Source organism: Caretta caretta, chromosome 6 (genome assembly GCF_965140235.1).
Source record: "Caretta caretta isolate rCarCar2 chromosome 6, rCarCar1.hap1, whole genome shotgun sequence".
Lineage (NCBI taxonomy): Eukaryota > Metazoa > Chordata > Testudines > Cheloniidae > Caretta > Caretta caretta.
The window spans coordinates 4482293-4494645 of NC_134211.1; the positions used below are offsets into that span (position 1 = coordinate 4482293).

General features: G+C 45.4%; 1 protein-coding gene across 3 annotated transcripts; it reads right to left on the reverse strand.

Annotated features, from left to right (window-relative positions):
* Window positions 1-329: 329 nt before the first annotated feature.
* LOC125638276 (E3 ubiquitin-protein ligase DDB_G0292642) lies at window positions 330-11272 on the reverse strand. Of its 3 annotated transcripts, none has more exons than XM_048853819.2 (4): window positions 11080-11272; window positions 7513-7607; window positions 3914-4081; window positions 330-2872 (listed from the first exon to the last, which is right to left on the reverse strand). In XM_048853819.2, exons 1-4 carry the CDS (start codon window positions 11147-11149, stop codon window positions 2417-2419), a joined length of 789 nt encoding a protein of 262 aa, XP_048709776.1. In that variant the 5' UTR covers window positions 11150-11272; the 3' UTR covers window positions 330-2416. The 3 variants fall into 3 exon arrangements, with proteins under 3 accessions (XP_048709776.1, XP_048709777.1, XP_048709778.1); XM_048853820.2 differs by lacking the exon at window positions 11080-11272 and adding an exon at window positions 8341-8981; XM_048853821.2 differs by lacking the exon at window positions 7513-7607 and having other exon boundaries at window positions 11080-11270.
* Window positions 11273-12353: the final 1081 nt, after the last annotated feature.

Here is a 12353-nt window from a genome sequence, read left to right on the forward strand (position 1 = left end):
TAAGTACAATAGTTATATTCCTGTTGATTTATTTCATAATTATCTGGTAAAACTGAGAAAGTAGCAATTTGTCAAAAACAGTGTGGCTGGGACACTTCTGTATTTTTGTGTCTGAATTTCTAAACCGGCTGAGATTCACACATTTCTCTAAAAACCTGTTAAGTCTACAAGACAATGATATAACCACTTTGAATCAAGTTTATTTTTTTCTTGGGAAATGGCACAATTTGTGGGCGGAAAAAGAGAGAGAAAAATCATTATGTGACACTACTGTATTACTTAAAACAAAACCGATTTAAAAAAGGTAAGAATACTAAATGACAACAATGTTGTGCTGAAACACACGTTTATTATACGGTATCTGATATATATTTGAGCAATATAAGATATATGATGTCTTAAAAGCAAAGAAATGAAGAATTAAAGTATTTGTAAATAAGAGGAAGCATGAGCTTACGTCCTTTGCTGAATGGGGAGCTAAACAAATTGGATGGAGTGAACAGAGCATTACACTGTAAGAGTTAGTGGCAACTTAATATTGGCTATAAACAATACAATCCATATGCCCCTAGAAGCTCTAAAATTGTTTGAAAACTATCCATCAAAATTGACTGTATATTTGATTGGTCGTTGATTTGTGCTCTCTGCACAAGCAAAGCATCACCCCCTTATCTTTTGTTTTTGTCCTTGAAAGACTTTGCCGGCTCTAGGACTATGGGAATAAATCCTGTTCGTCCTTTTGACTGTAGACTACAGCGGTAGAGAATCATTTCTAATTTTCAAATAATGAGAGTTCCGTTAACATTTTACTAGACCTGCACTTAGAATCCCCGTGTGGCATGAATCATTGTCTAAATCCAATCTCTCTGCATGTAGATAGCTTTTATTTCCTGTGTTCCTAAGTGCTGTACATGGACCAAAAGCAATGGTGAGCAGGTGTGGAGTTATCTAGGAATGGTCAAAAATTCTCAGTGAAAACTGTTTTTGACAGAAAATTGGGTTTTCAACTAACCCGAGTTTTCCATGGAATGTGTCTGCTTTCTGTGGAAAATTACAAACTTATTCACTGAAAACCAAAAAATTCTCAGCCCAAACCTCAAAAGTTTAATTTTTCAGTTTTTCACAAAATGAAATGTTTAGCAGAAAACGTTGACAAAAATGAATTTTTTTGTGGTGGTGAAATTTTGCACAGGAAGAAAAAAATCTGACCAGTTCTAGTCATATCCTCTTGCCTCACACAATTTCAAGCATATTATGAGCAGATAGCTTTCTGCTAGTAGACGGGCACAAACATTACATTTCACCAAAACTTCCTAGAAGTGTCATTTTAAAATCTCAAAGATCTAATTCAATTTATTCAACATTTTCAGAACAGGAGTCAATTAATTTGTCAATGAGCTTTAATGCTAAACCTCTGAGAGCAAGAAAGTTTTTTTGGAGTTTCAAAGCAAATCAAAATCCGTCTTGCAGGGAAATGCTAACTACAGTCTTAACTATGAAGAGTCTACTGTAATGTGACAGTAGTGGATATCTAAGAACCACATTCTTCTAACAATGAACAAAGAATTTTGCTGTACGGGAATAAAGAAGACCCATAAGTTTACTTCCACAGTGAGGCCAGGATAACACATTGTACATAGACCAATTTATTCACAGCTTCACAATAGGTTGTATTTAGAAATTTGGTATGTTTGGTTGTCTTAACCAGCCCCCGCTATTCCCAATGAATGGCAAACCTGAACTTTCTTACCCATGAAAAGAGTAAGATTGGTTAATACTGGGTTCAAGAGGGACTCCCCAGGTTGTCCGTGTTAGATTGCAGTACTGTGTGTGAAAAGCTGGACATGTTTCACAAGCCCCTATCCCTGTGGGGAAGGTTGGAGGACTGCACAGAAAGAGTGCTTTTTCATTCAGTTAGACAAAATACTTTAAAAGCCAAGATCGAACCTCTTTATCCTAAGCCTATGAAAACAAAAACGTTTGTATTTGGTTTTGTTCAAGTTTGGTTCAGTCTTAGCCACCTTGTAAAGAGGGGAAATACAATTATGATTATGAATTTATGAACCAGCAAAATCTAAGTATCTGTTAATTACATGGGTTCTCCAGTATCATAAACAAGCTACAAAAATGGCATATAAATTTTAGATTACAAGCATTTTTCTTTTTTCACATATGGCTTAAATATCAGGTGTAGCAGACCTATAATATCCCCCCCCCAACACACACTATCCTTCCTGGAAAAAATGTCATTGGAGGGGATGGGCTTGTCCTGACTCTCGATCAATCTCTTATCTGTCCATCAAGCTTAATTTGACAAGAGGGATAATGTAGCATTTGGGAGTACTGCGTGGAGCTGGGTACTGACCCTGGGGCATTTTCCCAATCTCCCTGGCCTGTGTGGCTGGAACAATTTTGCTTATTTCTGAGCCCATACCGGAATTTGTGTTTGTTTTGGAGCTAGTGGCTTTGCACAGTATTTAAAATAGGCACCACCTTTGCTGGCTCGGCAGTTACGAGCAATTTCAAGGCAAGCGAAACAAAATTCAACTTGACATTGTGGACATACAATATATTTGCACTTTTCCATGTGCTCAATGAGTCGCCCACAGGTGGGACAAGCACGGATGGAGGGACAGTTTTTTATTTCACTTCCTGGAAGATCCTTCAGCTTGCAGTTTGCTAAGACTTCCAGGGACTGGTTCTTGCATCCCTCATTTTCACACCTCTCAGAGGGTGCTCCAGCACCTTTCCAGGGCTTCAGGCACTGCCAGCAGAACTCAAAGACGTCCCCCTTCAGAGAATGGCAGAGGATACAGACCACCCTCAGGTTTTTCAGATCACAGCGTTCAACAAAGCTTTTGCAGTTGGGACACTTAGAGAAAAAACAAATTTCGGACGTGAGTGAGAATGTTACTCCATCCTTTTTAAAAAGAAAGTGACACAAAATGGTATTTACATCACTTCTGGAGTTCCTTTGCATTTTACAGATCACCTGTAAAGATGAGTGTGTGCCCTTTTGACTTCTTCCGAGGGCCACATCAGGGTGCAAAACTGTATGGAGGGCCGGGTAGGGAAGGTTGTGCCTTCCAAAACAGCCTGGCTCCTGCCCCCTATCTTCCCCCTCCCACTTTCTGCCCCCTGACTGCGCCCCTCAGAACTCCTGACCCATCCAACCCCCCCCCACTCCTTCTCCCCTGACTGCCCCCTCCTGGGACCCCATGCCCCAAACCGCCCCCCGGGACCCCACCCCCTATTCTACCCCCCCTACTCCTTGTCCCCTGACTGCCCCCCCAGATCCCTATCCACACCCCTGTCCCCTGACTGCTCCCCCCAGACCTCCTGCCCCTTATCCAACCCCCCCCCCCCGCTCCCCACCCCCTTACCATGCCACTCAGAGCAGCAGGAGCTCACAGCCACAATGCCCAGCCAGAGCCAGCCACACTGCTGGAGTGGCTGCAGGGGAGGAGGGAGAGCAGGGGAGGGTCTGGGCAGGATGGTCCCACGGGCCGGATATGGCCTGCAGGCCGTAGTTTGCCCACCACTGATTTATAATGAAGGTCTGAAAGGGTATTTTCTCTCCAAAAACACTTACTGTTTTTGATTATTTGCCACAGAAATATCAGGAACATCAAAACAGTGGAGGTGTACACACTGAAATGCTCCTCCTGCCGATGTAACTCCCCTGCTATGTTGACATAATAAAACCACCTCAACAAAAGGCATAGGGCTTATGTCGGTGCAGCTACGGTGACAGTGTCTGTGTAGACACTGCCTTCCTTACATCGGCCATTGGCTGTCATTCTTGGCAATTTCACAGTTCTGCTGGTCTCCGCTCCAAGCCGGACTGCCACCCAGGCTCCCAGCAAAGACAGAGGTGTGAAAGAGGAGAGAAGCAGTAGGGATCTGTACTCACCTCTTTGAAGTCATAGTAATATTTAGCTGCAAACTTTGCAAGTTTTTCTTCAAAGTTCTGTTGCTCTGTTTCAGTGAGTGAAGCATTCCGACGGACTTCCGGATAGGACCATTCCTTCCCACATTTCTCCCCATTAACATCAGCAGGGCAGTGAAACCTCAAGTGACCCTGTAGGCCAGAAAAGCAGAGAAGTCAAGGAGGCAAAGCTGTGAAATCTGAAACCTGTTCCATATTACAAGCCACCTATTAAGGTCAGTGTTCACTCCATCTTCATATAATTGCTTGTTTGTTTGCTTGTTCGGAACTTGGGTCTAGTTGTACTGATGAGATTCTGGTGGTGATGGAAGTGCTAAATATGGCCAGAAAACATGATGCTTTCTCTGATTTCTGAAGCAGCTTAACTCTTCATTTTTCTCACTTTGTTGAAGCATTGTGTGTATATATAGTCATAACCAACCTTCACTTCCCACTAAATTTTTTTTAAATAACTTGCTAATCTGAGGTTTATGAATGTATCACTGAGTCATCACCAAGTGAAATATTTATAAATGTATTTAAAGGAGTAATATTGGCGAAATATTTCCTGAAGCAAAAAAACAAAGTCCTGGGGAAAAGCTCATATTTAAATGGGGGGGAATCAGTGATTTGAAGAAAAATTGCTTTGATGACTCTGATTGTGGTCTCCATTCTGGCCGTGTGCGCTGTTTTGTGGGGCTACTTATAAAATTACTCTTCTTTCTTTTAGTATTTAACATTTCTTTCCCTATTTTGTCTATCTCTTGTTTTATGTTCTCATCTGTTCTGTATGTGCAGAGCTTGGAAAACTGCAAAGAGCAATTCCAGCCGCAGTTGGCTGTTTAATCCACCTTATGCTCTCCTTGGTGTTGAGGAATTTCAGGTTATCATCCACTCAGCCTGCCTTCTTTCTTAAATGTAAGACTAGCTCACTGAACCAGCACACACGGCACCAAAAGACTGTGATTTAGGAAGCAGGACTCATGAAGAACGTGGTAGTCCTCATGCAATTTGAGAATGTGCTTTTATGTTGATTTTGGGATAGCTGCTCTGGGCCCCTTCAACAACACACTGATTTATGTTAGGATCATCTGAAAGTGCTCAACACGGTTTGATAGCATGATCTGAATTTTTGTTCTTTTCCCCATCCCTTTTTGCAATGGATCATAACTTTTGTGGGCCATTCATCCACTTCTTGTTACGCATTCCCCTGGCTGGGGAAGCCCATCCTGACTCTGAAGGAGGACTACATCAAGTCCGTAGGATAATGCATTGGCTGAAACTGTGGTGTTTATTTGGGCTATAGAAAACTAAATGTGGCAAGGTGCTCAAGTTTTATTTTATCTCTGAGTGTACTTAGCTCTGTATAGGTCTCCAGTAACAGGACTTTTTGGTTCCTCAAGAGACTGGAGTCAAGGATTTTGACTTCTCTGCTAGGTACGGTACTTCCTTGCATGGGTCATTCATGCCCATTAAATCTAGGTATGTCTCTAAAATTCTTATGCTCACCCTGGGTTATTGTTTGCACACTTTCTGGGTCCGCTTTGACCCCTGTCTCATCAATAATTTGGTCTAAAAACTTCATTCTGTCCCTTGAGAATTCGAACTTATCCATTTTATCCACAGTGTCATCCGCAGATGACACTAAGCTAGGGGGAGTGGTATATATGCTGGAGGGTAGGGATAGGGTCCAGAGTGACCTAGACAAATTGGAGGATTGGGCCAAAAGAAATCTGATGAGGTTCAACAAGGAAAAGTGCAGAGTCCTGCACTTAGGACGGAAGACTCCCATGCACCGCTACAGACTGGGGACTGACTGGCTAAGCAGCAGTTCTGCAGAAAAGGACCTGGGGATTACAGTGGATGAGAAGCTGGATATGAGTCAGCAGTGTGCCCTTGTTTCCAAGAAGGCTAACGGCATATTGGGTTGCATTAGTAGGAGCATTGCCAGCAGATCAAGGGAAGTAATTATTCCCCTCTATTCTGTATTGTGTCCAGTTTTGGGCCCCCCAATACAGAAAGGATGTGGACAAATTGTAGAGTCCAGCGGAGGGCAATGAAAATCATTAGGGGGCTGGGGCACATGACTTACGAGGAGAGACAGAGGGAACTGGGCTTATTTAGTCTTCAGAAGAGAAGAGTGAAGGGGGATTTGATAGCAGCCTTCAACTACCTGAAAGGGGGTTCCAAAGGGGATGGAGCTCGGCTGTTCTCAGTGGTGGCAGATGACAGAACAAGGAGTAATGATCTCAAGTTGCCATGGGGGAGGTCTAGGTTGGATATTAGGAAACACTATTTCACTAGGAGGGTGGTGAAGGACTGGAATGGATTCCCTAGGGAGGTGGGGGAATATCCTTCCTTAGAGGTTTTTAAGGCCCGGCTTGACAAAGTCCTGGCTGGAATAATTTAGTTGGTGTTGGTGCTGCTTTGAGCAGGGGGTTGGACTAGATGACCTCCTGAGGTCCCTTCCAACCCTAATATCTTCTAGGATTCTATGATTTGGCAGAAGTCATAATTCCTGGAAAGGTTCATCTTCCTTTGAAAGTGTTCAAAGGCAGATGATATGCCGAATGGATGTTGACTAAAACAAAAATTTCCAAATGGTGTAATAGAAGTAATTAGTAGTGTAGAGTCTATGGCTACTCAAAAGAACTGCAACTGGGCATGGCATTTTGAGAGGACTTTTGTGTCTCCAAGTTCATAGAATCAGAGAACCATAAGGTTAGAAGGGACTGCAGGGATCATCTAGTCTAACCCCCTGCCAAGATGCAGGATTGCAAGTTGTTCTAACGTATGTTCTACACATTGAGGTACATGTCTATTCCTTCAGTGATTCTCATTAAGCTTAAAAAATTGTACATGGATCTGAATCTTTGGGTTTTGGGCCTGTCACTAGCACACCATTCTGCTGGAATATCTACTTGGGAAGTTACATGCATCGTCTCCATTTGACGGAGTTCCTCTTTTACCTGGCTGTCAGTGGGAGGGAGACTTCTAGGTGCTGGCCGGGAGTGGGAATTGAAAGCAAGTGGGGTGGCAGGTGGAACTGCCTGTTGCCGGCTCAAAGGAAGTCAGTCACTGCTGTGTCAGGGCTCTGGCTGTGTTCAGTGTTTTGTATATAATGTGGTCTCACCTCATTGCTTTGTGTACCCCTGACATTACAATATCATTACAACCCAAAGTACCAACCCAACCCAGGAATTGCTGGATCTCTTGTCACATTTCCAGCATAATTTTGCAGACTCAAAAGGTTCAAAGAACTCAAAGGCTTTAAAAATAGCATCTGGACTTCAGTTGTTTATTTGAAATGGACCCTTTGAATGTTCTGAGGTTCTCTTGTCACTGGAAAGAATGATCTCTTTGCATTACAGGTAGTTACTTATTTCTCCTGGGTGGGGAGGAAAGTGGGGGATGGGAGGGGAAATAACAGTAAATGGTCTTAGCATGCCCCACATTACTAGCTGAAGACAGTTTTCCCACTTGACAGAACATTTCAATATATCAAGGGAGATATCTCTGGAAGAAATCAAGTACATTAAAAACACGTAGTATGGCTTTTCTGACTGCCTTCGGTGTTCTCTTACCTGGTCTAACAGACTTCGGCACCAACCTGTTAAGGAACCAGGATCCGCAGCATGTCCGCAAGACATTTCCACCCTCATTACATCATCATCATCACCTGACAAGCCAGGAGACACTAGCTGAATTAACATAAAAATCCTCTCAAAACTGAGCGTGTTTATCAAGTCTGGAAGATTCTGCACACAGTACAGAAGCAGCTGGCAGAAGATGTGTCTAGGGTGCACATATTTACAAAAGTTCCTCAGGGAATCCTACAATCTCAGGGTGGGAAGGGACCTCCGGAGGTCACCTAGTCCAACCCCCTGCTCAAAGCAGGACCAAGCCCCAATTTTTGCCCAGGATCCCTAAGTGGCTCCCTCAAGGATTGAACTCACAAGGCTGGGTTTAGCAGGCCAATTCTCAAACTACTGAGCTATCCCCCCTGCCCCCAAAGTCTCACTGACTTTCAGTGGGACATGTGGGACTTGCACTTTTAAAACCCTGAGGTGCTTTTGAAAACCTGGTGTTACTGCTTTCCTTATTTGATTTAGACCATTCTTTTTACCCTTTGGGGAAAGGGGTCTTCTGTCTCCTTCCCCAAGACCTGAGGACCTCCATCTCTCCTGCTTAGAAAGGATGTTGTGAAAGCAAAAGATTGGGAGTCAGGAGATCTGAGTTCTAGTCCCACTCAGTGGCGGATGCAGAGTTAGTGGGGCCCTGTGCTTGGCTTCATTTTTGGGACCCAGCCAAGAAAAAGAACATTCTCTCTTATCTGCCCCCGTTTTTCATTCTTTTTTTCTTCATCCTCCTCCTATAAGTCACAGGAAGTAAATGAAAATAAAGGGAGGTACCTTGATTGTTTTTGTAGTCAAACTTATTTTTCCACAGACCACTTGAAAATCGCTGAGGGTCTCGGCGGCCCACTTCACGATCTTTCCAAATACTGTTTGTACCGTAAGCTAACGATTGTAGAGCACTTTGGATAAAAGCGCTTTATTAAAAAAAATGTAAAAATATTTTGAGGTGCGGGGTCTGGCCAGGAGTTAGGGTGCAGAAGCGGGCTAGGGGTTGGGGTGCAGGGTCTGGCCAGGAGTTAGGGTATGGAAGGGGGCTCAGGGCTGGGACAGGGGATTGGGGGTGTGGAGATCTTATCTGGGGCAGCTCCCATTTGGTGCGAGGGGTGCAGGTGTGAATGTGGGGGGGCACTCAGGGCAGGGGGCTGGGGGTGTGTAAGGGGGTGCAGGAGTCAGGGCTGGGGGTGCAGGATCTGGGAGGGAGTTAGGATGCAGGAGGGGGCTCAAGGTTGGGACAAGAGGTTGGGGTGTGGAGCGCTTACCTGGGGCAGCTCCCATTTGGTGCAAGGGGTGCAGGTGGGAATGTGTGTGAGGGGGTGCAGGAGTCAGGGCAGGGGCCTGAGGTTGTGGGGGTGCTCCCAGCCCCCTGCCCTGAGTGGCTCACGGCAGGGGTTGGGGGGTATGTTAAGGGGAGTGCAGGGGCCCTGCCTTTGCTCCACCCTGCCCCTATTCCACCCCCTTCCCCAGGGCCCCGCCCTCACCTCTTCCCCACTTCCTCCCCCGAGCGCGCTGTGGCCCCACCCTTCCCCCTCCCTCCTGGAGCGTCCAGAGCTGGCAAACAGCTGTTCGGCAATGGGGCAGCGCTGGGAGGGAGGGAAGGAGGGGCGGGAACACAGCACTCTCAGGGGAGGAGGTGGGGAGGAGGCAGGGGAGGGGGAGCTTAGCTGCTGGTGAGGGCGGAGCCTCAGCAGGAGCCCCAGGAGCTGGCAGGACCAAGCTTCTGCCCCCGCAGCTGTCCGGCCCTGGGGCTCCCTGTCGTTGGGGGCGGGGGCATGCCAGGGCACCCTGCTGTGCTTTACTGTAAATCCGCCTCTGGTTCCACTACCGCAGACTTCCTGAGCCTTCTTCCTCATGGTCCTTTGGCTCCTTCAGGCCAGCTAGGCTGCCATAAAAATGCACAGAGCATGTACAGGACCCCCCTACAGAATATTGCCAGCTACAGGAAGAGGAAACTTTCCCGTTACTTGCAACAGCTCCACCCAAAAGAGATTGCATCACAAAACTAGCAATAATACAGCGTTTCTTCAGACTGACTGTCTCGTGCGCTAAGAAAAAGAACTTGTAAAGCTATTTTAACATTGCTATCTGATGTCTCCCCCATAATAGTCATAGTCTCCATCCCATTCCTTAGATATCCTGACATTTTCCTGGCTTTTTGACTACTGTACATGTTGAAAAGAGAATTGTTTCCTGGGTATCTGGCTGGTGAATCTTACCCACATGCTCAGGGTTCAGCTGATCGCCATATTTGGGGTCGGGAAGGAATTTTCCTCCAGGGCAGATTGGAAGAGGCCCTGGAGGTTTTTCGCCTTCCTCTGTAGCATGGGGCATGGGTCACTTGCTGGAGGATTCTCTGCTCATTGAAGTCTTTAAACCACGATTTGAGGACTTCAATAGCTCAGACATAGGTGAGAGGTTTATCGCAGGAGTGGGTGGGTGAGATTCTGCGGCCTGCATTGTGCAGGAGGTCGGACTAGATGATCATAATGATCCCTTCTGACCTTAATATCTATGAATCTATGAACAGCGGTCTCCATTAAGCTGTCTGCAGCGATGCTCAAGCCTATTTTACAAAATGCTCAGTACAAGCCAACCGGCAAATCTGGGGGGCACGTGACCCGGCATGCCCCCCACTGTCGCCTCTGTCTCTATGAAATTCACAAAGGGCTCTTTACATCTTTTGACCCAAATACTTTTATATTAGTTCAATTTAAAGTAATGATCATTTTCATACCCTCTTTCAACTTCTTAGCTGGGGCAGGATGTGTGTTCTGATCCACCAGCCTGGCCACGAATGGGCAGAGTCCCAGGCTCGTAAAAGGGGGCATATCCCCTCCCCCCATCTATGGCTACACGCAGGGGCAGGCAACCTATGGCACGCGTGCCAAAGGCGGCACGCGAGCTGATTTTCAGTGGCACTCACACTGCCCGGGTCCCAGCCACCGGTCAGGGAGACGCTGCATTTTAATTGAATTTTAAATGAAGCTTCTTAAACATTTAAAAAACCTTATTTACTTTACATACAACAATAGTTTCGTTCCAAAACCTTAAATTAGAGTGAATAAATGAAGACTCGGCACACCACTGCTGAAAGGTTGCCAACCCCTGCCAGCATCGGCAGGCTCTAAAGGCTTCATCTGCTTTCCTAATGCCACCCCTCTCCCCATCATTCCTCTCTCCAGACACCCCAGAAAAGTGGGAGAAGAGTGTCCACGCATGCTGCATGCACGCAGCGGCTGCTTCTCCCAGTGATCCCTGCGTGCTGAATAGGAAACTACAAGGAGCAAAGTCACCGAATAGCAGGTTTCAAACTAGGGTCATTTACATAACGATTTTAAATTTCTGCTTTGCTCTCATGCTTCAAAATGGCTTGAAAGTCTGGTTATACAAATTCCAATTCCATTTCAGAATGGTGAGACAATGCCCCTTCACCCACCCCTGCAGCGTGTTTGCCACAAACAAGGAAGGACCTAAGTGATCAGGCTGACAACAAATGAAAATGCTGCCCAGAAATACCTGTGATATCGTCCTTTCGACGAACAAACTTTGGTGTAGGCTCTTCATTTTCTTTTCTAAAAAATTCCATAGTCTTAGCTGGAGACACAAAGGGGACAGAAAAGACCCCTCCAAAAATTATCCCTCAGGGGAGAGAGCAAGTCTCTCTCTGTCCTGTACAATGGTACAGTGTGCTTTGAGAAATGATTACAAAGCTAGCTAGAAGTGGTTTCACTTTGAGCTGGTTAAGGACTCCTCCCTCTACCTCTCCAGCTGCATCATTCTGCACTCATACTGCCCTGCCCTTTGTGGGGGAAAGAAGGGAGCTGCTCCTTTCATTTCCCTGTTTGTCTCTCTGTGAGGCCCAGAGTGGCAGTTCAAAAAAGTACAGTTTACATACAGGGGGAGCGACAGTTTTGCCACAGCAATCGTTACGTGAAAACCCTGATAGAAAGGGCTCAAATGATAGAAGTGTTACTGAGGATGCACGTCTAACTCATAGACAGTGTTTTGTGTCTAAAATGACTTTTACTTTTCATATTTAGTGTGAATAACAGCAGCAGAAGAGCATGAGCAGAGAGAAGTAAAAGATTTCGATCCCATGTCTCCACAAAAAATTTTTTAAATTTTATTTTATGTTTATTTCTGGGGAGAGAATGTTCTTCTGGGCATCAGCAGATGTCCTGGTCCCTAATTTGACAGCAGGGCTGTCACCGAGCACTGTTCTTTACCACCCTCTGAGGCAGCTCCGGTTTTAAACGTATCCAGTTTATAAACTGCTTCTTACGGTATTGTTCCCCCAGCAGCCTGCAGAGTTATCCAAACCTAACTAGAGATATTTGGCAAAAACACACATCCTAGATTCCGCAACTCCTGAATCAGCAGTGCGACAAGTCCACAACTCTCAATATTAACCGGAGAAAGCTAAAACTACTGTAATAGCCTTAACCCAGGGAGCTAATGTTTACAAAAGAACCCCCTTCTACAGGCCCCTTCCCCCAACTGTATCTATCACTGGTGGTGCTTTGTCCCACTCAAAGATACAAGGAAAGGCAGGTATAGTAAAAACAAACACGTATTTATTGAACAAACACAAGAAAAATAACTCGGTTGTTTGGCATAAAGCCAGGGACCCCAAAACAAGATAGGTAGGGAACAAGTAAATCAAATAACTCTGTACATAACCATGTCTTGCAGACACACAAACACTATGGACCACGGACAGGAACGACAAGGACCACCAGGAGACAGCAGTCAGGCTCCTTTCAGGACAGCACAGAGAATCAGGACCAATG

Excerpts from the sequence above, each read along its gene's own strand:
- LOC125638276 (XM_048853819.2), bottom strand. The coding sequence starts at position 11,149 with ATGGAATTTTTTAGAAAAGAAAATGAAGAGCCTACACCAAAGTTTGTT. Across the intron at positions 7,608-11,079 it reads TCGAAAGGACGATATCACAG|GTGATGATGATGATGTAATG; the intron begins GTATTTCTGGGC and ends CTGGCTTGTCAG. Across the intron at positions 4,082-7,512 it reads GCCGAAGTCTGTTAGACCAG|GGTCACTTGAGGTTTCACTG; the intron begins GTAAGAGAACAC and ends TCTGGCCTACAG.